The sequence below is a fragment of the Gopherus flavomarginatus genome, chromosome 10 (assembly GCF_025201925.1).
Source record: "Gopherus flavomarginatus isolate rGopFla2 chromosome 10, rGopFla2.mat.asm, whole genome shotgun sequence".
NCBI classification, from domain to species: domain Eukaryota; kingdom Metazoa; phylum Chordata; order Testudines; family Testudinidae; genus Gopherus; species Gopherus flavomarginatus.
In genome coordinates, this window is record NC_066626.1 from 59,078,130 (window position 1) to 59,105,568 (window position 27,439).

Sequence of the window (27,439 nt, forward strand, 5' to 3'; positions counted from 1 at the left end):
GGGCCAGATTTATTAAGGAATTTGTATGACTTTTATCTTTTATATGTAACTACTCATCTCAGGTTCAGAGTCCCTACCAATAAATCCTTATTTAACAGGATATTCCTGAGACTCTTTTAGTCAAAAAAAAAAAAAAAGTGTCATCTGGTTTAACTAAAATCTTTGCATTACTTGGTGGTGGTTTCTTTTGTATGTGGTGCTTAGAGCTCATTGAAGCTCAAACGCTACAGGAAATGCAAATCATGCAAATCATCCTCACACTGACGATGTACAGTGGCGTGATTGAATGGCAGTACGTATGGCTCGTGGGCTGACCACATGAAAGGAGTCATTTAAAGACCAGATGAGCTAAAGCTGGGTTAAGTTAGTCTATGTGTGAGCTTCAAAGCTTATAGAATAGCATCCTTTTTAAAAATAAAATTTATTTTATTAATAACACCTGTAGCAAGTTTTAAATAGTGAGGAAATAGATGGATACACATTACTTTAAATATATGCCATACTTAACTCAGAAAGGGCAACTTTTTTTTTTTTTTTTAAATCTCAGGTATGCCAAAATGTATGTATGATGTTTTCTTTCATTTTTCCACGCAGTGTATAAGAACAGATTTATGGTACTTGTTTGCTGTATACACTTCCAGCGCTGACTGCGCTCTTCTTTGCCAGGTAAAGCTCCTAATAAAGAAAAAAGGGAGTTTTGTGGGAGTAAGGAAGGCAAGATTATTGGGCCTTCCATGTATGGGTGTGGGTGGGGGGAAGTTTGCTTAAAGCATTTTCTGGTTTTTGTTTAGAATTTTTAAAACAGCTTTAATTTTATTATATTTTGTAAAAAAATATTCTCAGTTTTTCCAATGCTTTTGAAGGGGTCTTTATTAAAAGAATACTGTACTGAGAGTTTATACATTTAATTCAATAGTTGCACATTTATTGGATTCAGTATATGCAGTGGCAGCTAAGACAGAAGTTATGTTGGTTTAAGTTTTCTTTTTTGTTTTTTAACTTGATTATTGTTTGTGAAACAGGGTTGAATTCAATATGCAGAAAAGATATGAGAACAATTAGAGAAAGGAAAGACATTGAGATTGCCAGTAGCATAATAATATAACTTATTTTCTTACATTAGAATCAAAATCAATAAAGAGTGAATGATTAAAATGAATTAAAAACAGACATTTCCACTGCTGCTTGTCACCATTTGTGTTGGCACAGGTGACTGTGGTTAGAGTGGCGTCTTAAGAGGGAGTCTAGAAACATGATTTCCTTTTTAAATGTTAACATTTTTTTTTTCAACCTATTCAGAGTCAGATGCAACACACATAACAGAAGGTTGAGAAAAGTCTGTCTAGGACCTGATCCTGTAAACCTTATTGTGAGTAGTCATTACTCACACAATTTGCCCCACTGAGTAAGGACATCTGTCATGAGTAAGGTTTTCAGGGTCATGACCTATAATACACATATCCTATTGGGTGTTCTTTCTGATTAATCTTTCTTCAAATCCTGCCCAACTCATCTTTGAACAGATGTTTGTTACTTTTTTTCCTATTGATACCTTTGGCAGTTTGCTTCATGATTTTAAACACGTGTGTAATACTGTGAAATTCTATTTTCATGTCTTACAGACTAGTTTGCTCCTTTCCTTTAAACTCAGTCCATGGTCTCTTGTTTAGAATAAGATTTCTTTTCAAACAGTTAGTTAGAGTAAGTTCATTCCTTTCCTATATTGTATTGCATAATCATGTCAGCGCCAGGATTATGGTAATCTAGGGCTTTAGGCAACTCCCCACGCAGTGACTGTGCCATGACATTCCATCCCTCCTCCCCGCCCCATCATACATACCATGACCCTGTCCTTTCTTAAGGTAATAGGGGGCTGCCTATGCAAGAACCTTTGGTGGGGGTCCACCACCACTCCTCTTTGGACCAGTCACCCCCCTCCCACACAATCCCCTTCTGAGATATTGTTTTGGGCCCCCCCAAAACCAGATTAACAACCTGTAAAAGGAATTGGGCAGTTTATCCCTCTCAGAGCTGTGGTTTCAGTGTGTCTGCAGATGCAGAGAGTCTTCTCAGCACTGGATATACTTGGATCATGTTAACAAGGTTTTCTTCACTAAATAGGGCTAGATGCACAGTTTTAAAAAATGAATGCGAGATCCTGAACTCATCACAGGATTGCAGTTACTGGGTCCTTTCTCAACCCTGCTTCATGTGTTTCCTCATCTCAGGTGTGTGGCAAACATAATCTTATATCTTGAGTATGATGCTGTGTATAGATTTTTAGAGATATGTGGTGAATAGCGCCATGTCTCTTAAATTAGAATTTGTCCTCTAATCTCCGTCTGAACTAGAAACACAAATTTGTTTTAAGCCTTAATTTTTTTACCTCTACCAAATCCCATTTCCTCTCTCAATTAAGGGTCTAATCCAAAGGCCACTGAAGTGAATGTAAATCTTTTAACTGACTATGGTGGCCCTTGGATCAGGCTCTAAATTAAAAAAATAATACAAGCTATTTAAAGTTGAAGCTGTCACATGGCCATCAAGTCACTCTGCTGCCCCCAGGCGTTTCAGAGGCCTCAGACTAGTAAGGTCGCATACAATATCAGATATACTGCAACATCAGGGTACAATATAGATTGTTTTTGTAAAATGAGATTAAAATGAGAACTGATCCTTTTTAATCGTAGCAGTGTTAGCAAGTAGTATGGCTGTGCAGCCCAAATTCTTGTTTCTGCCACCCCACTTTTTTCTTCTTATCAAGTTTTATTTATGATACTCAAATGCCTCTAAAATATGTGTTCCCAATTTCTAATTTTTGCTAGTCCCCATGACTTTGTCTAAAGGTAGTGTTGTTTCTTGGGCCACTGACTCATGGACATGGGAAATACTATTTTCCTGAACCTTCACCATTATTTTTCTCCTACACCGATTGCATTGTAAGGTAGCAATGTCCTTCAGATTCATAACTCCTGCATGGTAACCTATTGTTGGCTGAGCACATATTTATACTTCTAACACACACAACTAATTTAAAATGATATTAAGAATATGAAGAAGCAAGGCAAGACCCAGATAATACTGAAACCACCTACTTGCCTCTAGATGTCACAAAACATATAGCCAAATGCTGTGATAGCCAGATACAACAGATTACAGAAAAAAGCAGAAAGGAATTGTCATCTTTTTCATTTATAATAATTTAATGTAGCTTGTTAATTGTTTTTATATTTAAGAGTGAGGAAATAAAGTAGAGGTCCTGTAAACAGCTGTCCCTTAGAGCTCTAGATTTTATAAAGGTCTTGAATTTTACAGTAAATTTCTTTCCTTTCTTCCTTTAGAAAATATACTAAAGATGTAGAGAGAAAATTAATCCCGTATGATCTTAGAGTTACCGATTTATCCAGAGCTTTTAAAAAAGGATCATCATACTTTCCAAAGATTATCTCCAGTCACCTTGACGAACAGCTTGACAAAAATTTTCTTTTCAAGACACCTTAAAATGATAGTGTATGTATTCACAAGGCATTGTTGGAAAAACTGTTGTTTGGAGAATGTGATAAAAAATATCTCATTAACACTATTCAGTTTTTAGTAGAAGTTGGCAACTAAACAGTTCCACCAGCTTCCTGTGATCTTTTTCAAAATGAAGAAGACTCATTCATTCTTTTGATACAGCAAATTAGGTATCTTCAACAGTTGTCATAGCCATAGTTTCAGATGGTTCAAGTTAGGATATTACTTCTTCATAGATATATATTGGAGTCAAGTAGAACAAAAGCAAAAAAATAATATAAAAAATCTGAAGACATGAGATATTGAGTTGCTGTTATCTTAAGATACAGACTGAATGTCCTGTTTATTAGACCTGAAGAAGAGCTCTGTGTAGTTTGAAAGCTTGACTCTTTGACCAACAGAAGTTGGTCCACTAAAAGATATTACCTTACCCACCATGTCTGATTCAAGAAAGCATTCAGATGCTAGGTTGAATAGGGACATATAAATACATGGATGAATAGCCACATATAGTTCTTCTTCGAGTGATTGCTCATATCCATTCCAGTTAGGTGTGTGCGCCGCGCGTGCACATTCGTCGGAAAACTTTTACCCTAGCAACTCGGTGGGCCGGCAGGTCGCCCCCTAGAGTGGCGCCATCATGGCGCTTGATATATATCCCTGCCGGCCCACCCGCTCCTCAGTTCCTTCTTACCGCCCGTGTCGGTCGTTGGAACAGTGGAGCGCGGCTTAGCTGACCTCCACTTCCCTAGCTACTCGTAGTTCTCGTATATAGTTATACAGTTATAATTCCTTTATATATATATTTGTATAGTTATACGTTTTTTCTCTGCTAACATAGTTAGATTGATAATTGTTAGCGGGGTTCAGGAAGTAGCCCCTTCCATGAACCCGGTGCCGGAGCCCATGCACGGCTCACCGGGTTTTAAAATGGGCTCGGCCTGCCAGAAGCCGATGCCGAAGGAAGATCCACACGACTCCTGTTTGAAGTGCCTCAGGGAATCACTTGACAGCTAAGTACCCCATTTGCAAGGCTTTTAAGCCGAGAACAAAAAGGAGCGGGACTTTCACTTACCCCTCCACCTTGGGCGCCGAGCGATGATCAAGCGGCTGGCAGAAGCGCCTCCTCGGCACCGGACTCCGCCGGTACTGCCAAGGCCTTTCGGCACCGGCCGTCGCCGGCACCGAAGTCGACTCGGCACCGCTCCCTTCCTCCGAGGTTGAGAGAGCCTACAATTCCTGCTGGTGCCTGACGGCTCCCCGGCACACGCCGTGGTAGAGCCCCCTGCTCCTGCTGCTTCCGTGCCACCTGCATCGCAGCCAGAGAGCTCGCCTAAGTCGGATGGCCCGGCACCGACACCTGCAGAGGCACCGATGACATCGGCACCGTCGATTCCAGTCCCCCAGGGCCATTGAATCCGGTGCCTAACAGCTCCCCGGCACGCGCCGTGGTAGAGCTTACTGCTCCTGCTGCTTCCGTGCCGACTGCACCGCAGCCAGAGAGCTCGTCTAAGTCGGATCGCCCGGCACCGACACCTGCTGAGGCACCAACGACGTCGGCACCGTCGATCCCGGTCGCACAAGGGCCGTAGAATCCGGTGCCTGACGGCTCCCCGGCACGCGCCGTGGTTGAGCTACTGCTCCTGCTGCTTCCGTGCCATCGGCACCGCAGCCAGAGAGCTCGTCTAAGTCGGATCGCCTGGCACCAACACCTGCTGCGGCACCGACGACGTCGGCACCGTCGATCCCGGTCCCACAAGGGCCGTAGAATCCGGTGCCTGACGGCTCCCCGGCACGCGCCGTGGTTGAGCTTCTGCTCCTGCTGCTTCCGTGCCAACGGCACCGCAGCCAGAGAGCTCGTCTAGTCGGATCGCCTGGCACCAGCACCTGCTGCGGCACCGACGACGTCGGCACCGTCGATCCCGGTCCCACAAGGGCCGTAGAATCCGGTGCCTGACGGCTCCCCGGCACGCGCCGTGGTTGAGCTATTGCTCCTGCTGCTTCCGTGCCAACGGCACCGCAGCCAGAGAGCTCGTCTCAGTCGGATCGCCCCGCACCGACACTTGCTGTGACACCGACGACGTCGGCACCGTCGATCCCGGTCCCATAAAGGCCGTAGAATCCGGTGCCTGACGGCTCCCCGGCACGCGCCGTGGTTGAGCTACTGCTCCTGCTGCTTCCGTGCCAACGGCGCCGCAGCCAGCTCGTCTAAGTCGGATTGCCCGGCACCGACACCTCTGAGGCACCGACAACGTCGGCACCGTCGATTCCAGTCCCACAAGGGCCGTGGAATCCGGTGCCTGACGGCTCCCCGGCGCGCGCCGTGGTTGAGCTTATTGCTCCTGCTGCTTCCGTGCCGACGGCACCGCAGCCACACAGCTCATCTAACTCGGATCGCCCGGCACCGACGCCCACCGAAGCTCTGACGACCTCGGTACCGTCGATCCCGGTCCCATGAGGGCCTTCGAATCCGGTGCCTGACAGCTCCCCAGTATGCACTGTGGTTGAGCCTGCTGTTCCCTCCATGCTGGAGGCATTACCAACGGCGAGGGATCTCATTGCCATGACAGAGTCGATGCTGCCTGACCCCGGCACCGCCGGTGCGGGTAATACAGTCTCTTCATGTGACCATCCTCTGTCAGCACAGCAGAGCGGCACCGTTCATGATCACGGTCCCGCAGACACTCCAGATCCTGTCGGCACGCCCGACACCACTTGCAGTCCCGGTGCTGTTTTCTTCATCGGTACTAGTCGCACTCGCTGCACCGGTCGGTATCCCATTCGCCGACCCGCTATCGGCACCGTTCCGACTCCCGGCACCGCGACAGGTACCTTGACTCCTGTAGCCTCTCCCCGAGCCTCGAGATCTCGGTCGACCTCCAGGCACCATTCTGGTTGCGGGTCTGGATCTCGTTCCAGGTACCGGTACGCATCCCGGTGCCGGTTCCCGGTGCCGAGTTGGGCAAGGTCCGATAGAGTCAGAGACTCTGCCTGTGCCTTCTTTTAGTACCTCCATGGCCATCCGGACACGCATGCGTGTCATCCCACATGCGCAGATCTTATGCTCAGGACCACGATTCTGATATGATGGCCAGCGGGCGCCAGCCCCGAAACCGGCCAAGAGTTCGCTGCCGTCTTGGAGGACGGGGGAAAAGAAAAAGGCACCCAGAGCATCCCTCCAGGCCTCGTTCGATGCAGCAGACTCTGCAGCCAGGACTCTGGCCTTTGGTGTCGCCATGAGGTGCATCTCATGGCTCCAGGTTTTAAACCTCCGGCCGGAGCGGCAGTATGCCATTCAGGATTTACCCTTTGTGGTAAAGGCCTTTCGCGGCAAAGACAGCCCCAGGCTGCCAAGCCTAATGGACGATAGGGTCCTAATGCGCTCTCTCAGCATGCATTTGCCAGCGACCAAACGCAGGCCTTTCTGCCCCCACCCGCCATACTCTGTGCCTAGCCAGAGACAGGACTTTGGCAAACGGCGAGGCCAAGGCGGTCGCAGACGAACCTTCCAAGGTGCGCCTGAGGGCGGTGTACCAGTCACAGACCGGGATCCCAATCCCGCTTTCTCCTGGCGTGGCCCTAGTTAATTTCAGATCGCTAGATCCTGCGCACGGTGGAGCATAGATACCACCTCTAATTTATTCCAGCCCTGTCCCCGTTCAGGGACCCCTCTCACGAGCAATTCCTCGTACAAGAGGTGCAGACGCCGATGGACGAAAGGGGCAAGGGGTTTTACTCCCGTTATGCCCTAGTTCCCCACTCGAACGCAGGTCTCAGACCTTCCTAGTCCTGCACGGACTCAACCGGTTTAGGATAAGGTTGAAGTTCTGCACGGTATCCCTGGGAACCATTATTCCATCCTTGCCTCCTGGGGGCTACTATGCCGCCCTGGATATGAAGGACGCGTACTTTCGCTACGCCATCTTCCCTCCGCACAGGAGATACCTCCGCTTTCTAGCTGACTGTCAGTACTTCTGGTTTACGGCCATAGTCGCCGCCTACCTTCGCTGATGTCGGATATGCGTTTTTCCGTATCTGGACGATTCGCTTATCCGAGGAGACTCTGAGACACAAACCACTCAGCGCGTGGGCATCGTCACGGTCTTATTCACAGGTCGAGGCCTGATGATTACTATAGAGCAATCCACTCTGGTTCCCACGCAGAGGTTGGACTTCCTAGGAGCTATCTTGGTCTCCTACCTAGCCGGAGCCTGCTTATCACAACTGCGGTTTTAGGCGATGGCAACAATCATCTGAGGTCTGCAGGCTTTCCCAACGACCTCGGCTCGTACTTGTCTCAGTCTCCTGGGTCCATGGTTGCCCGCAAGTTGGTAACCAAACATGCCAAGCTCCGCCTCCGTCCTTTCCAAGTCCGACTCACCTCGGCGTACCACCCGGACAGGGAGCCAATGGTCATGGTAGTCACCGTTCCCTCAAGCACCTTAGGCTCCCTAGAGTGGTGGCTAACTCCCTCCCTGGTGTGGGCAGGGAGGCGGTTTCCTCCGCCCCAGCCCTCACTGCCCCTGACGACGGACGCATCATCTCTCTGCTCAAGTGCTCACGGTCACCTCCGAGCTTAAGGCCTTTGGTCTTCTCGGGAGCTGGCATTCCACATCAATGCCCCAAAAATGAGAGTAGTCCGCCTGGCGTACCAGGGGTTCCAGCGGCAGCTGCGAGGCCATTGTATCTCGGTGTTTACAGCCAACACAGCGGCCATGTGCTTCATAAGTATCCAGGGAGGGACATGGTCCTCCCCCCCCCCCCCCTTTTTTGTCAGGAGGCCATCCATTTCCGGGACTTTTGCATGGCCTACTCGATGGAGCTGGTGACGTCCCTTCTCCCAGGCGTTCGGAACGTCTTGGCGCTTGGACTCAGCAGGTCTTTCCTGTCTTACGAGTGATCACTCTGCCCCATGTGAGGCGTTCTGCTGTCCAGAAGCGGAGATGTTTCCTCACATAGACCTGTTCGCTCACCGAGAGAGCAGAAAATGCCAGATGTTCTGCTCCTTCCAAGGTCTCTCCTCAGGATCGGTCTTGGGCGCATTCCTGATGCCGTGGAAAGGCCAACTCCATTATGCCTTCCCACTGTTCCCACTGGTTCATTAGGTCCTGCTCAAACTCCGCAGGGGCAGAGCGCGCATCATCATGATCACTCCAGAGTGGTCCAGGCAGCACTGATATATCACGTTGCTCGGCCTGTCAATAACAGACCCAATTACCCTGCCACCCCACCCAGACCTCATCACTCAGGGCAACAACAGGCTTTGTCACTCGGACCTGCAGCCTCTTCGCCTCACGGTGTGGCCGCTGCGTAACTGAGCCGGGGTGACAGGAAGCCTTCCACCTGGTCAACGTACCGGGCCAGGTGGAAGCATTTCTTCTACAGCTGCAATACGCTCGATCTTGCTCCTGCTGAGGTCTCGACCCCCTCTATTTGGCCTACCTCTGGCCTTCAGCGGCAGGTCCTGGCAGTATCATCGCTGAGGATATACTCAGCAACCATCTCTACCTTCCAGCCAGGCTAAGGTGGACGTTCCGTGTTCTCATGCTCTATGGGTTCGAGATCCCTCAAGGGCTTGGAGAGCTTGCACCCTCGGGTGCGCCGCCAGCCCCAACCTGGGACCTCAACCTAGTTTTAATCAGACTTATGTCTCCCCCAGTCGAGCCGTTCACGACTGGCCCTCTGATATACCCGTCTTGGACGACAAACTTTCCTCGTAGCTGTTACATCGGCCAGACGGGTCTCCGAGCTCAGAGCTCTTACGAGGGTTCCGCCGTACACTAGGTTTCACAAAGACAAGGTGCAGTTATGACCGCACCCGGCTTTCCTCCCTAAGGTGGTTTCGGCCTTTCATGTTACCCACAGCTCAACGCAATGGGCACAACCATTGCACTCCTTGGACATCTGTGGAGTGCTCGCATTTATATTGCGCTGCCAGAACCATTTCGTAAGGTGCCCCAGCTCTGTCACGGTAGCGGGCCAAAGGGAGGGCTTGCTTGTTTTCCTCTCAGAGGATCACATCTCGGGTGATGGCAGACTTCCGAACTTGTTATGATTTGGCTCATATTTTCCCCAAGCCATATCATCGTGCAGTTTACCAGGGCTCAGGCTTCATCTGCCGCCTTGCTGGCTCGTGTTCCTACCCACGAGATCTGTCGCGCAGCTCCATTGGTCCTCGGTCCATACCTTTGCTTCGCAGTATGCCCTGGTTCAACAGTCAGGAGATGCTGTAGCCTCTGGCTCAGCAGTTTTCATTCTGCCACATTTCACTCCGACCCCACCGCCTACATAAGGCTTGGGATTCACCTAACTGGAATGGATATGAGCAATCACTCGAAGAAGAAAAGACGGTTACTTACCTTTGTAACTGTTGTTCTTCGAGATGTGTTGCTCATATCCATTCCACACCCGCCCTCCTTCCCCACTGTCGGAGTAGCCGGCAAGAAGGAACTGAGGAGCGGGTGGGCCGGCAGGGATATATATCAAGCGCCATGATGGCGCCACTCTAGGGGGCGACCTGCCGGCCCACCGAGTTGCTACGGTAAAAGTTTTCCGACGAATGTGCACGCGCGGCGCACACACCTAACTGGAATGGATATGAGCAACACATCTCGAAGAACAACAGTTACAAAGGTGAGTAACCGTCTTATCCTTCTAAAATTACAGTTGAATTGAACCGTGATTATTGATAAGAAATAGGCATGGTATTGTGGTTTGAGCACTGGGTGGGAATACAGGAACTTCTGAGTTCTAATCAGAGTACTGGTTTCCTCTGTGGCTGTAAACTAGCCACTTAATACCAGAGCCTCAGGTTGTGTATATTTGAAATGAGAATAATAATGCCAACAGTGAGCACACTTTAAATGTGTCCTTTTACTGTTAAGTAAAGCATTAACAATATGAGCACATATTCCCTTATATGTGAAATAATTATTTTAATGCCTTATTTAATAATAATTTTTGTTGTAATATTGCGACTTTTAGGTCTGCAGTCGAGTGACCAGGGAGATTGAAGTGTTCCCGACTGGTTTTTGAATGTTATAATTCTAGACGTCTGATTTGTGTCCATTTATTCCCTCTGCCACGTACATTGGCCAGACGGGACAGTCTCTACGTAAAAGAATAAATGGACACAAATCAGACGTCAAGAATTATAACATTAAAAAAACAGTCGGAGAACACTTCAATCTCCCTCGTCATTCGATTACAGACCAAAAAAACTTCAAAAACAGACTCCAATGAGAGACTACTGAACTGGAATTAATTTGCAAAATGGACACCATTAAATTAGGCTTGAATAAAGACTGGGAGTGGATGGGTCATTACACAAAGTAAAACTATTTCTCCATATTTATCCTCCTTCTCCCCCACCCCCGCTGCCCGCCACTGTTCCTCACAACTTCTTGTCAACTGCTGCAAATGGACCATTTTGATTACCTCTGCAAAAAGATTTTTTCTCTCCTGCTGGTAATAGTTCACCTTAACTGATCACTCTTGTTAATATGTGTATGGTAACACCCACTGTTTCATGTTCTCTGTGCGTGTGCGTGTGTGTGTGTGTATATAAAATCTTCCTACTGTATTTTCTTCTGCATGCATGTGATGAAGTGGGCTGTAGCCCACGAAAGCTTATGCTCAAATAAATTTGTTAGTCTCTAAGATGCCACACGTACTCCTGTTCTTTTTGCAGATACAGACTAACATGGCTGCTACTCCGAAACCTGTCTTTTCACAGTCACTCTCTTTTTCTATCTTAGTAGGGTTGCTGTAGTTAGAGACGTATGTTACCAAAGCACATGAGATAAAATGATCAGTCACTATAGATTGCAACACAATTTTTAGTGTATATATAGATCCAAATCAATTGAAAATGTATTTAATGTAGCTGAGGAGGAACTTTTATTGTGTGATCCCATTTCCAGACACTTAATTCTGGACAAATTTTCCTTCAGGATGAAATTAAATATTTTTTGAAAGTTTGCTTAAATTCTGTTTGGCCATTTTTGAATTACACTGGTCTACAATTTTTGAGAAGTCGTCTGCTTCAGAGATAAAATGTGATATTTATTATGTATTTTGATGTGCTGAATTCAAATATGACAATTAAAACAACTGATTGGCTACTGTTTCTAAGATATTTAAGTTTTTACATTTTATGTCTATGTATATTGTGTAGATAGTAGAGTTTTAATCATAAATTGTAAACCTAGGTCTTTTCATGTGTTTATGGTTGCTTTACATGATAATATTTCACCTGTCCTGTTTATGTGACACTTTAAAAATCAGCAAAAGGGTTATATAAATAAAATTTATTATGAAACAAAAGGCAAAAAACTATTATGTACATAGTTTAGCCCTATTCAGTGTCTACTCGGCACTTCTTGGCTTGTCTCTTGTATTCATTAAATGGAGCATCCCTTGTGACTGTCCAGCAATAGTCTGCAAGCATTGATGGGCTCCATTTGCCCTGATAGCCTGCCAGGAGATTCCACTGCTGTAGTCTGAAGCTCAACAGCTCTGCCTTACTCTTGGGTAGTTCCAAATCCCTGACAAGGTCATTCAGTTCACCTTGTGTTAGGAGGTGTGGTTCAGAGGAGGAGGATGGGAGAAAATGTGGGTCCTGTGACATTGATGATTCAGGACCAGAAGTTTCATCCTCTTCCTCATCTGACTCAAGTGAGAATGATTCTGGTGCATCAGAAACCAGCAGTCCTTCTCCGTGGGGTACTGGGCGTATAGCTGATGGAATGTTTGGATAATACACAGTCCACTTTTTCTTCTTTGACACACCCTTCCCAACTGGAGGCACCATGCAGAAGTAACAATTGCTGGTATGATCTGTTGGCTCTCTCCAAATCATTGGCACTGCAAAAGGCAGAGATTTCCTTTTCCTGTTCAACCACTGGCGAAGATTTGTTGCACAAGTGTTGCAGCATATGTGTGGGGCCCACCTCTTGTCCTGATCTCCAATTTTGCAGCCAAAATAAAGGAGATAGGCTTTCTTAACCATAGTGGTTATACTGCGCTTTTGTGATGCAAAAGTCATTTCACCACAAACATAGCAGAAGTTATCTGCACTGTTCACACAAGTACAAGGCATCTCTGCTCACTTTGGCTAAACAGAAATGTGTCCCTTTGCAAAATCAGACATTGACAAATAAGAGAGCACGACACTGTATGATTTCTAGAGCTAATATAGGGCAATTTGTTCAGCGAGTGATGTAAGCTTCGTTATGATTGCATCATCCATGACTTCTAGGAATAACATGATGCAATTCATATCATGTATGACGCAATACCAGCTTCAGATTGCATCATTCATTGTTTTGCCTAAAAAGCAAGTACTGTCCAAACCCAGTCATAGATTTATTCATAGATCCAGTCAAAGATGTATTTTAGTCATTTCTAGTTTAAATTGAAATCCCTTCCCTTTATAACTCACTTATCCTCTGCCATTCCCAAGTCAAGGGTCGTATATACTGACCCAATAGCATATCTTGAAAACTAGGGCCAATCAACAATTTTAAGCATCATTTTCATTCTCAGTGACCCAGAATTAGTAAAGTTGGACTACATTTATTTCAGAAGCATTTTGGCTGTAGAGCAGTGTTATCCAAGTGCTGAAAAAGTATTTATCCTGCTTTCTGAGATCTCAGATAACTTAACCATATTTATTTTTTAGTTCATTTCTGGCATGGATGTAGTCATTAATGAATGTGCACTTTGCCAAGTTTGAAAATTTTTGATGGTGAACAATCGATTGATAATCATGTACAGTTTATACAGAATACAACATTCCTTATTGATTTACTTTTGATCTGGGCCAAGTTCTATCCTCAGATCCTAACCTGTATTATTTTTAATATTTGATTATTCTTTAAAAAGTGATGAAAAATTATATAAATGTAAAATATCATATATACCTTTATGGTTGAGATTTTGCTTTGACAAAAATCAGGGCATTTAAAGTTATAATTCCCACTGTCCATATTGCATGTACTGTACAGTATGTATTAAGATAGAAAAGTTATCACTCTATGAAGTAATAACAAATATTACATATGCATGAAGGGGCTGCATTACAGTTGAAGGGGAACCATACTTTGAATTTCCTGGTATTTTCATGTGTAAAATCTCAACATAATGTGTAACATAGATTTTCTGTTATTACATCTATATTTTGTGTGCATATATATTAAAAGCATTTTCATGAATATCTGATTTTTCCTATACTTTTCCTAATGCACTGCAGTGTTGCCTGTTACTGACAAACTTCTGATAGCAATCATATGCCTCTAAAAAGAGAACTTCCTCAAGCAATATATCCACATGAAAACAGTTTGGAGATGCTCACATTCTTTCTCTCTCTCTCTCTCACATGTTACATTTTGGCACATCATAGAAGCAGGTAGCATATCTACTACCTGCTGTTGAAAGTGTTGAAGATACTGAATTATTTATTCTATCTTCTACACTATCCAAAATCGTTTTGGGTAGTTTGACACATCACGATCTTCCATATGGATACTTCATGGTGACAGAGTTGCCAGCTGCTCAGGTTTTGTGACAGTCTCAGTTTTTCAAGGACTGTGTTAGTTTTCTTGGGAGAATCCTGCTTTTCTTAAGACTCTTTTCTTGTGCAGTGGTAACAACTTTTAGGGTAGACACATAGGGGTGCCGATATTTGTGAAAATTAGCTACAAAAGAGTTAGCTGCCACAAAAGTTTTTAAAAGGCATTGGAGTTATCTTTACGGTTTTAGATGCTCAGATTTAATTTCAGAGTGATAGAATATTAGAAAAACTTGAAATACATTTTTCACAAAATAATGTGCTCCTATCAGCAACAGCTCTGAAACGTGTACATAGTGTTTGGAGATCAATTTGCAGAATTGACATAAGAAACAATCACTCACTTGATATGTTTGAGTGACACCAGAATTGTAAAACTGCTTAATAAGGTGCTTGAGGCTCTGATCCTTTTCTGTTCTTAAGAGTATTCAAGATGCAACAGGAGGTTCTTAAGAAGGACTTCTTCTCCAAAAGCAGAAAATTTATTAGTCCTTTAAATGGAGTAATGACTTTAATTGTGCAAAACAGCAAAAACATTGAGAATCAGCCTTGGTCTGAATTTGCCCTGTGTTTATGAACTCATGGCTTGTTAGAACTTTATGGTGTTTCGTACTGCCCATATAAAACTTGCACAATTTTTTTGCTGTTGTTTGCTACATTTTGAGTTCAACCTGTTTCATTGGGATAGCTCTTTGGGGAAGTCACATGCTGTGGTCTAGAAAGGTCATTGATACCACTTCTGGTTCTAGTGAACGTTATGTAAACACAAACCAGAACCATGAAATTGGTTCACTGTGAGGTTTAACTGTGAAAAAATAGGGAACTATATGAAATTTAGAAACTAGAAATTATAGAGGCACTATTTGGCACTCTATGTCTGCCCTTTACAGACTCTTTCTCAATGAATTTGTGGATTTTTAAAAGCATGCACCCAGTGGTCTCTTCCCTGGCCTGTCTCAGTGCATCTATTCTAGAATAGGTAGAACTAGCTTCCCATCCTCCACTCCTCTGGGACAGTGCTCCTCTTACGCCTCATTATGCAGAGGGTTTTGATGTTGCAGAGGGCCTTGTACAAGCCCTCTGCCAATGGTTAAATTTCACCTACTGGGAGTCCTCAACTCTTGATGTTGCACTGTATTTTGTGAACATTTTTTAAAAATCATTATTTATTCTTTAAGGTATCTGTAAGGGATGAAGAAGATGTGAAACCATGGCTTTTCCCATCCATCATCCCAGCTATATCTGTTTGGTCTTGACCCATTCTGTTTATTGAAGCAGAGGAGATTATGTATTTCATGGTGAGCAATGTGCCCTTAAAGTAAAAATGTGTATCTGTCAGTAATTAATTGTAGTCAAATATAATTACATATCAGGAAGAAAATTATTACTATACTCTTAGTAAAATTCAGGATGCTTCAGTGCAGTTACCTAAAACAGAGAAAGCATTCTTTAAAGAATCTTTAGTTAAATATAAAAATCTTATCTCTAAAAGAATTTATTTCAAGTTTACTTCTTGATGTTATAGTTAAATAAAAAGTACATATCTGGTTAACTGTTGTTTGAAATCCTTTTTCAGTGTCTCTTGAATCAGAGGGCACATAAAAAGTGTAATACAGATTTAGGGCTGTAGATTTGAGAGCTGGTGTAAATCAGTGTAAGAAATCAGTAGGTTTGCACCAGCTGAAGATCTGACCCTTAAAATTGGAATCTGAGCTAAACTGCAGCTTGGCTTTATGTCTAATTGTATGAAAATGTTATGGTGAGATGCTGAAGTAACATTCAGTGAACCCAAATAGCTGGGACTAAAGACAAAATAGTGAGCACATTTATCTGTCCACCTGAATTGTTAAAGGACAAGATTTTCCATAGTGTACACTATTAGGCTAATTTGTTTCCCATTGAAGTCAACAGTAGTCTTTAAGGGCTTGTCTTCACCCACAGCACTACAATGGCACAGCTGTACCACTGTAGAACGTTAGTGAAGATGCTACTACGCCATCGGCATAGTTAATGCACCTCTGATCAACATAACACAGTCTATGCGGGGGTTAGGTTGGTATAATTATGTAGCTCAGGAGTGTGCATTTTACGCACTCCTGAACAATGTAGTAATACTTATATAGGTCTGAGTGTAGACGTAGCCTTAGTTCTAATAGGAGCAGTTAGGTCAACAGTGAGTGCTTTTGAAAATCCCACCCACGGTGCATATCGTTAATAGGTGTCTGAAGACACATGCCTAAGGAGGAACAGAATAGAGAACTGGGATATGCAACAGTGGTTATGGAAAACCACCACCAATACCACACCCAACAAAAATAGTCGGAAGAGGACTGACAGGATTTTGCTCAGATAGAGATGGGGTTGATGTATGGGAAATTTGGTTGGATGGAAGGGATATACAGGGAATCCTTCTGAGTTTACCACACAGGAAGTTCCATACTTTCGGAAACTATATCCAGAGCCTCATGATACATGGGATCAAGATTTCCCAATACACTGAGCAATGGGGCATAATACTAGAAAATATTCTTGTAACATACATCAAAAAGGCATTGGGCATTTAAACTATTTTGCACATATGATGAAATGAGCACTTTGTACAGTCTAAAAGTAAAAACAAAAACAAAATAAAACCTTTGAAAATAAATGAACAAATAGGAATCATGAATATTTACTACTTATATTTTCCTATGTGCATATAGTAATTACAAGAAAAATATTTTTCTTTATAATTAAAATTTGTAAATATTTATGAAAGTACATAAGAGGCACGCGAACGACGTCAGAGCACCAGCAGCGCATAACCCATTGACTGCGAACTTCCCATGCACCATCTGCAGCCAAATGTGCACCTCTAGAATTGGCTTGTATAGCCATCAGAGAGACACCATGAGACCAACAATAGATGATTTGCTCAGATTTGTCATTTTCGGATCAATGGACTACAAAGACACAATAAATAAATAAATATGACAAACACATGGCCTAATTATGATGAAAGGGATGACAACTTTGTGACTTGTTCTGAAAAATAAAGAACATTACAATAGTAAGACTTAATTATTTTTTGTAAACATTTCAAATTACTTTCTACTTTTATAGAATATATTTTATAATATATATAAGCCTTCTTGACAATAGTACATGCCACATGAAAAAGAAATTAATTTATTATTTATTATATTGTATATTGATATGTATTAGTGTTATTGTTCAGAAATTCAGTCATGTTGTTTTAAGAAAAACAGAAAAGCTTTTTTATGTTTTATTGTAATTTATGCATTCTCAATATATGCACATAAAATATAACTTTTAGAAGAGATCACATCCAAATTATATATGGTATTAAAGCAAAATACCTCATCTAGTATACATTTAATTAATAAAAATATTTTATGTACAATTAATGTTTCATTTAAAAAGATAACATAAATCCAAATCCTCAGGCCCGTGTGCACCTGAGTAGCTGGTCTGGTCTCATCGTAACTTTGTGGGACGGTAAAGCAGGGAGGGAGGAGTGCTCCCTAAAAGATATGAAGTCACTGCTACATCCCAGAGGCTAGTAGCCACTTTCATCTCGACACACTTGCTCCACAGGGAGAATCCAGTTATGAGTGTACTACCACAGTTTTCTGGCCTTTTCTCTGATCCCATATTTTGCATGCTGGTGTACAGGAGGTCACCATGGAGCTGAGCTCCGTGATGTGTATTGCCCTATCCAAATCTTGCCCCTACTTCCTGGTCTCAGTGCAAAATTTGTCCCTTTAAAATACTATTAACTCCTCTAATATTTAGATATAGTTAATGTAAAACTGTAACACTATGCCCCATATTCTTCATAGAGATATTATTATGATGTGATTATGGCATAAATAAGATGTATTTTATGCAAGATAGGTCATATGAGGTATCCTTGAAAAGGCTATGATTTACTGACTGATTATCCTATTTATATGCTTGTATCATTTTGGTATTGAAGTTAGGAATATTGTCTATGCATCTATTACAAATGTGTTTACACTTGGGAAACACCCACTAGGCAGAATACAATCAGTCTAGATGACTGGCTTGGAAGGGCCATTAGAGAAAACAATAGGCTTTAGAAGAAGTTCATCTCCCACCCGGAAGCCTTCCTGAGGATGCTACAAACAGCTTCCGAGTCTTGGCTACTATGACACTACGGGGGCACGTGACCAGATCACTTGGTACTGGACTCCATCTTGGAGACCAGTGTTTTTCCGCTGAAAGGCGTGGGAACCAAGCTTGGAGACAAAGAGTTCCCGTCATATACAAAAGCTATTTAAGGCATGGAAGTGACATCATCGAGGCTCTTCACTGACCCCTCACCCAAAGAAGACTCTTGAAAACACCTGGAGAACAAGGACTGAACTGGGGGGAAGGGCTGGACCCAGGCTAGAGGGATTTCTAGCCTGTGAAAGGAATACCTGGGGTTTTAAGCTGGAAGCAAATACAGCTTGTCCTTTAAGGGCCAGCTTAAAGAATCATTTAGGGTGAGAATTTGCTACTCATATCCAATCTCTGTAGTATATTAAACTTGGATTACATTTTTTTGTATTTGCTAGATAATCTGCTTTGATCTCTTTGTTATCCCTTATAATCACTTAAAATCTATCTTTTGTAGTTAATAAATATTTGCATTTGCACAAACCAGTGTGTGGAAGTTATAACTTGAGGTTAAAAGCTGTTGTATATTTCCTTTCCACATCAAGGAAGGGGGGAAGGGCATAAACCATAATTCAGGATCAGGGCCCCCCTGTGCTGGGTGCTGTATAAATTCATATCTGACCCTGATCCTTCAAATACCTCAGCATCTGCTTAACTTAATTCACATAAGTATTTCCACCGATGTCAAAGAGGCTACTTGCATGATTAAAGTTAAGCACAAGCTTATGTATATGCAGGATGGGGGCTTGTAGAGTGTATGTTTACTGGGCACTGAAGTCCAAAGCAGTTCAGTCTGTCTTTGAAGAGATGTTGATACTATATTTGGGATTAATTCTGGTTGTGTTGGAGAAATGATCATTTAAAACACTGCAAAATGCTTGGGACACTTTGGGGTGACCACTAAGAGCAGATGGTTGTTTAAGAAAGATCTTTAATGCAGGTGTCAGGGTACTATGTACAGTAGTTATAGTGTAAAGAAATGTACTGCATGTGTTAACATGTTTGTAGTCTTGATGAGTTTGGATAAGCATACTGTAATAGCAGTTTAAATGGACTTTTTGTGAGATGGTAGGCTAATGATGTAGCTGTTAATTTGAATTTAGCAGACATTTTAAATATAGGTTTCTCTTACAGAGACAAAAGTTGCAATTTAAAGCTCTTTGGTGGTCTAAAAACAGCTTAATTCTCTAGTAGCATGATAATAAGTACTAATCCAGCTTATACAGTGATTGTAGTATGTCATGTTTGTGAAAGATTGCCTAACTCTGCTTTCTCTGGGTTTTATGTTAATTTTTTTAAATTAAACATAAAACCTTATAACATCTTTATGCTGAGATAAACTGTTCAATTTAACTTGTGCTCAAGCAGCAGCTGTCAGGAATTATCATGTTTCCAGCGTTTTTGCTATCACCTTGTGTCCTTACCTCCTGGAAAGACTCAGTGGGATGATAAAGCTCACCTTGTTAGGATTTATTACTTAAATAATAACCTGAGGTAAAATGAAAGTAGATGTCACATAGAATGACAACTGATATATATTTATGTCACACATTACATTATAATAAACTTTCCTTTCCTACCCTAGTAGTAGATGTTAAGTAGAAATACTCTTCATCATATCCTCCAGTGCGCTACATGGGTCCATTAGCCATGTACACTACTCCTCTGTGGGCATGTTCACAATGACTTGTACTGTCAGGTGTTATTTAAGCTTATAATGCCTAAGGAAATTGGTTATTGCTGGTAGTTAAAGCTATTGTACCAGTAAAGAAGCAAAGCTGAGGGCAGCTAATGTGTGTAGGTTTATGTTATAGAAATACTCTGGGACATTTTTAGGGGATCAGTGACGACATTTTATAATACCATTATGGATTTATATTTTGTTTGCAGTCACAGTAGGAAAAGTAAGCAAAACCATTTAAATTCTAAATTGGGTGGTTGCTAATAATTATAAAACTTGCTCTTGTCATTGGTTAATTCATGAGACTGGTAATGAAATATGATTTTGTTGGTAAGAGTCTTACTGCTTTTTTAATAATTAGATACTTTAGCACTATTTTTTGTGTCTCAATGGCTAAATGGCTTATCATTTTCCTCCTTGATTACGGCAAACCTCCTCCTTTTATGCTTCTCTGACACCCACCCCTTCAGTGTTTCCAGAATGCTGCTGCAATGATTATTGTCCATTGATATGACCATATTACTCTTTTCTTTGAATCTCTGCACTGGCTCCCCCCTTAACACACCACATCAAGTTGAAACTGCTCAGCTTCACCTTGAAGGCCCTGCACAACCCTGTTGTAGCCTATATCTTGGATTTCATTTCTCATAATATTCCCCGTCCTTTTTTTCTCTCCTCCCACTCTTGCCTTTGTCTTGTTCCATGCTGCCTCGTATGGTTTCAATCTGAATATGCCATATTTCCTCCCTCTGCCCATTCAGATCTCTCCTAAAGAAATACTTGTTTTGCCAGAACCACAGATACTAACCTGCATCAATCAAATTCTCTTTCCAGCTCAGCATATAAGAAGGAAAGGAGTCGTCTTCTTTTATATGTCTTAAAAACAGCAAAGTTAGATGTTCAGGTCTGAAGTTCATGATCCAGTTTAATTGCACCAAGTGTTGCAGAGTGGATGGCAGAGTTTCCACCAAGATATTATGTGGAACACTGGTGGACAAGATGTTCCATAGTCTGAAGTCTGTTTCTGCAGTCGCAAATAGGATTTGTGTTTTAGTCCCCATTGATGCAAAGATAGGCATATCTGCCATGTGATGTGTGAATGTGGTTCAAAGTGTACCATAGTTTCAGTGGAGGAGGAGGGGGCGGCGAGCCACTGGGTTCTTCAGTTGGATCCCTGATGAGATGTTTATATGGAATGTTGGCATCTTTCCACATTGCTTGCCATTGATCTTCTAGGGAAAACCGTGATTCTTTGAGCTCTTGCACTGCAAACCAAAAAGGTTTTCTAGATTGGAGTTTGAACCTCAGCTTGTTATTTAGATCTTCATGTATTGGCAGATCTTTGTTTCCTTGGATACAATTGGACTCCCAAAAAAATTATCTTGTCATGATGAATTTAGGGTTGGTGGATGTGTGCCAATATGGGAAGCTATGATTGTGGTGTTGATTTTACTACACCATTTGATTTACTGTAATTTTAATTTGAATCAGTCTTCACTGCAGGTGATGTCAGAAAATTCCTACACCTGAGCAATTCTTTTTAAGTGACAGATCTGAGGAATTGTCCCAGATTGAGGTGTCTGTAGAGGAGGTTTTGGAGCAAACTGATAAATTTAACAGCAATAAGTTACCAGAAGCAGATGGTATTCACCCAAAAGTTCTGAAAGAACTCAAATATGAAATTGCAGTTCTAATTGTGGTATGTAACCTATTGCTGAAAACAACCTCTGTACCAGATGACTGGTGGATACCTAATGTGTTGCTGATTGTTAAGAAAGTCTCCAGAGGCAATCCTGGCAATAACAGGCTAGTGAGCTTAACTTCAGTATCAGGCAAATTGGTTGAAACTATAATAAAGAACAGAATTGTCAAACACACAGATGAACATGGTATGCTGGGGAAGAGTCAACATGGCTTCTGTACAGGGAAATCACGCCTTGTATTAACAAACGTGGACACGGGCAATCGAGTGGATATAGTGTCCTTAGACTTGCAGAAAGCAAAGTTCCTCACTGAAGTCTTTTAAGCAAAGTAAGGAGTGATGGGATAGAGGAAAGTTCCTCTCATGGATCAAGATAGGAAACAAAGGGTAGGAATAAATGGTCAGTTTTCACTGTGTGGAGAAGTAAATAGCAGGTTCCCCAATAGAACAGTACTGGGACCAGTGCTGTTCAACATGTTCATAAAAGATCTGGGAAAGTTGGTAATCAGTGAGATGGCAAAGTTTTCAGATGATACAAAATTAGTCAGGATAGTTTGGTCCAAAAGCAGACTGTGAAGAATCACAAAGGAATCTCACAAAAGTGGGTGACTGGTCAAGAAAATTCAGTGTTGATAAATGCAAAGTAATGTATGCTGGAAAATATAATCCCAAGCATACATACAAAATGATGAGGTCTAAATTAGCTATTACAATTCAGGAAAGAGGTCTTGGAGTCATTGTAGATAGTTCTCTGAAAACATCCACTCAATGTGAAACAGCAGTCAAAAAAGCTAATAGAAAAGAAAGAAAAAAGAAAATAATGGAGATATACCTATCTCCTAGAACTGGAAGGGACCCCGAAGGGTCATCGAGTCCAGTCCCCTGCCTTCACTAGCAGGACCAACCAGGAGTCATTGAGAAAGGGGTAGATAATTAGAACATATCATAATGCCACTATGTAAATCCATAGCACCCCCACATGTTGAATACTTTATGCAGTTTTGGTCACCCCATCTCAATAAAGAATTGGAAAATGTCCAGAGAAGGGCAATGAAAATTATTAGGGATATGGAACAGCTTCCATATGAAGAGAGATTAAAAAGCTTCCATATGAAGAGAGATTAAAAAGACTGGGACTGTTCAGGTTGGAGAAGTGATGGCTGAGGGAGGGGATATGATAGAAGTCTATAAAATCATGAGTCGTGTGGAGAAAGTGAATAAGGAAATGTTGTTTACCTCTTCACATAACACACAAACCAGGGGTCACACAATGAAATTTATTGGCAACAGGTTTAAAACTGACATAAATAAGTACTACTTCACACAAAGCACAGTCAACTTGGGGAACTTGTTGCCAGGGGATGCTGTGAAGGCCACAAGAATAACTGGGTTAAAAAAATAACTAGATATGTTCATTAAGGATAGGTCCACAAAAACACTTAGCCAAGATGGTCAGGAATGCAACCCCATGCTTTTGGTGTCCCAAAACCTCTGACTGCTAGGGATTAGGATCAGGTGACGGGGATAGATCACTCAATAAATTGCACAGTTCTGTTTGCTCCCTCTGAAGCATCTGGCACCGGACACTGCTGGAAGATAGGATACTGGGGTATATTCATAGAATATTAGGACTGTAAGGGACCTCATGAGGTCATCTAGTCCAGTCCCCTACACTCATGGCAGGACTATATTATCTGGACCAGTGGTGGGCAACCTGCAGTCCGTGGGCCACATGGGGCCCATCAGGGTAATCTGATGGCGGGCCGCAAAACATTTTGCTGACATTGACCATCAGCAGGCACAGCTCCCTGCAGCTCCCAATGACTGCAGTTCACTGTTCCCGGCCAATGGGAGGCTGTGGGAAGAGGCAGCCAGCACATCCCTGTGGCCCACCACTTCCTGCAGCTCCCATTGGTCGGGAACAGCAAACCGCAGCCACCAGGAGCTTCAGGGGGCTGTGCCTGCGGATGGTCAACCTCAGCAAAATGTCTCGTGGCCCGCAGTCAGATTACCTTGATGGGCTGCCTGCGGGCTGCAGGTTACCCATCACTGATCCAGACCATTCCTGACAGGTGTTTGTCTAACCTGCTTTTAAAAATCTCCACTGATGGAGATTCCACAACCTCCCTAGGCAATTTATTTCTATGCTTAACCACCCTGACAGGAAGTTTTTCCTAATGTCCGACCTAAACCTTCCTTGCTGCAATGTAAGTCCATTGCTTCTTGTTCTATCCTCAAAGGATGATAAAAACAATTTTTCTCCCTCCTCCTTATAACTACCTTTTATGAACTTGATGGACCATTGGTCTGACTCAGCATGGCCATTCTTATGTTCTGATGTTTTTAAGTAATGATTCTTGGGTTGGAAAGATGAGTCAATGAGTCATGTGTGGGAGCTATGTGTTTGGATGGATGAGCAGTATCTGTAGTAGATTAAACGAGGACCAGTGAAGACGTTCATAGGGTTTTTGCATCAGCTTCCCATGTTTTTCCTGTCCGTTTCTGGATGAGGTTTATATTAATCTTTATTTTGTCAGGTGAGGCTTCGGTCTATTGTCACACCAAGATGATGGGATTGTGTTTTTCTATTGGTAATAGAAGTCCACATGCTGTTCTGTCATAGCCTTTGGATTGCTTTAATGAAATGCTGACATTAGAGTGTTGGTGGGGTTTTCATTTTCATTTCAGCTTAAGAAATATTCTTCCATGGTTTTAAAATCCTTGTTTAGTATTTGTTTTATGATAAGTAAATTGTTCTGACTTCACAATCACGCAATCTCATCAGCATAAGCAAATTTCCATGATGATGTATAAGGAAGGTCACTAATATAGATGGTGCTAGAACTGATCCTTATGGTAAACCATCATTGAGAGTACATGGTCTGCTGATCTGGTCACCAGGCAAAACATGAAACTTATGATTGGTCAGGAAGAATTTTATCATTGCATTGTATGGGATAATTTTGCTGTCTTTCAGAAGGTCGTCCGTCCATACAGTACCATTGGTACTCTCTGTAAGTCTAAGAAAGGTGCCCCAATCTTGAATTTTTGTTGGAATCCCATCTCAGTGTGTATTGTTAAGATTAATACTTGGCCAGTGCACCTTGACTTGGCTGGTAATTTATCCAGGTAACCATTTAATCTTATTATTGTAACCTTTATCCTTCTCTCACACTCTCTCACACACACACACACACACACACACTTCTGTTTGTTGCTGTCACTCATTCTCTCATATCTAAAATGATATTGTAAGTTCCTCAGGGCAAGGATTGTATTTTTTCTATAATCACTAAATTGCCTAGCACATATAGGGTGGAATCTTTTCAACTGAGGTTTGAATCTGGCCAGGTCACTTGAAGTGAAAAAATTGTGGCTCCCTGAGACAAGTGTTTGATTACTTACATCAAATGATTTGTGGGTCCCATCTTATTTGGCACTCTAACTGACAATCTCATTAGAAATACCATTATTTAATGGACATGTAGATTCTTTCACACCCCTAGGGGTGACTCTACCAGATCAGAGTTGAGTCATGTTGATGAGGTTGGGTGGAGGAGCTGCTCTTCATGTTGTATATATTCCATAGGTTCTGAGGTTGCCTATTAAATGTGCCAAACTTTTGACATTGTAAGCCAATGTTACTTCTGTTCTGACTGGAGTCCCCTGCAATTAGTAGAGTGAATATCTTGGGAATGCTATGGTACATTTAGTTACCTCAGGCAATTGGAAAATTTGTAAGGTAACCACTGCAAACAGAAGATTATCATTCCACTATGTCTATTTAGCACTTTTTTGAGCACTAATTCAGCTTTTTTTTTTTTTTTTTTTTTTAAAAGGAAAATTGGCAAAGGTTACAGAAAAGAAACTCTTTAACCAGACGTATTTGCAAAATTAGAATGAAGGATGGACTGGCAAATTAGTGAGGAACATACTGTTAACTTTCTGATTGTTAAGTTTTATATCCAGGGCAAGAAATCAGTGTGCTAATTTTCTTTGGACTTGAGTTATATATAATTTGAAGGATATGAACAATTTTATGGACTATAAAATGGTAACTGTACTATGGCAATATTGGGGAGCAGGGAACAAAACAACAAAATAATATTATGTAGGATGCTTAATAAAAATGGGAAAAGAGATGGAGCGAGCGAGAAAAAGACCACACCAGATAAGTATACTGAATAAATCAAAAGAGTTTGTCATAACATGAACATGTGCCATTCCTGCTCATATATTGAATTTCAGTAGTTGGTTGCATAAAGAAGTAAAGTGTAATGAAACTGGCAAGCAAAGTATTCCCCAGTCAGCCTTATCTTTGTTCCATTTGTCCTTCAGATACAGCTTTCTTGCCTTTTTCAATAAAATCCATCCAGCTTTTTTATTTTGCATTTCTCTGTAACTGAGCTGAGAAGACCAATGAGATTCAATGCTTTTCTAGTTGAGTTCTTAGCAGCTGCTTTTTAAGAGATCAAAACTTAGAATGCTGTTACATGGTATTAAGACTTAGCTATTGATGTGTCCCTATAGGGGTTATGTATTTCTTGTGGGGGGTAGGCAGAGAGGAAGGGTAAAGAGTGACCCTTTTGAGCATGCTCACAGACAGTAAACACTACTTTCCTTGTTTCTTAGGATCCTCTTTGCAAGCTCAGTGCTTAACCTGACTGAACTTATTGCCCTTCGGCCTGACCTTGGCAAATTGAAAAAGGTCCTTTACTTCCATGAGAACCAGTTGGCATATCCTGTACAGAAGTACCAGGAAAGAGATTTCCAATATGGATACAACCAGATTCTTTCATGGTAGGTGTTTCTCATACCGTTATGTGTTATTTAATGACATCTTTTAAACATTTTTAAACCTGGGGAGTCCTGCGCTACTTAAACAACAGCACTGTTACAAACTGAGATACAAATATATACAGTCCCAAGTGGGTGCTGAGTCAAGTGCTTTGGCAGAAACAAATAACTCCTCATCTCAAGCTATTGTTCAAGTTTACCTGTGTGCTAAAGGACTACCACGCTACACCTGTAAATTGCGCTAATTTTCAATTCATACCTATTCATCGCAAACAAGATGCTGTAGCTCAAGTACACTTAGCAGAGAGGCAGTTAATCAGCTCTTGCTGGGCTATTGATTTTAATGCATCCAACTGAATTAAAATAGGAGTTTTCAGGGGAATAAACAAAAATTAAAACATAATGCAGCAGTTTTGTTTGTTTGTCTTAAAGGAGTGAGAGCAGTAAACATATCAGATAAATCCTTAATTTCTTTTTTTTTTTTTTTTTGGTGTTCAGAAATTGTGCAGTGTTAAAATACCCAGACGTTTTAAAAGCTGTGGTCCTTTATTGTTACTTAAAACAAATGTATTTCCTGAATCTAAGTTAATGAAAGAAGTTAATAACAGCACACTGAAAAGCTTTGTGATTAGACACTGCACAAACCTAAGTGAATCTGCAAAGCTGAATTGGTTTGAATTGAAATAAATTCATTTGGTTGATCTATCTCACCTATTTGTTATTAGGAGACTTATTAGAAGCATAGATTGAATATTTTTAAATACATGTAAAATATTTGCATCTTTGTAAAATGAGCCAGTTAATATTCAGATTTCACAAATGATAATCTTTATATATACACAGCATTTTCTAGATCTGTTTCTGTCTTTGCATTTGCAAGATGCTTCAGTTATTAAGCATTTTCAATGCTGTGAAAATGTAGTGAAATGGCTGTACAATACTTGGAATGTATTTTGAAAACAGTAGCAGCCATTTTGAAATTTAATGT

At 42.0% G+C, this 27,439-nt stretch overlaps 1 protein-coding gene across 1 annotated transcript in view; it reads left to right on the forward strand.

The window, feature by feature from the left end:
• Positions 1–27,439, forward strand: part of GTDC1 (glycosyltransferase like domain containing 1) — a 288,981-nt gene that overhangs the window by 118,217 nt on the left and 143,325 nt on the right. Inside the window, 3 exon segments of the mRNA XM_050969376.1 lie at positions 3,342–3,402; positions 3,404–3,510; positions 26,287–26,454. Of these exon segments, the coding sequence (XP_050825333.1) occupies positions 3,342–3,402; positions 3,404–3,510; positions 26,287–26,454 (336 nt within the window).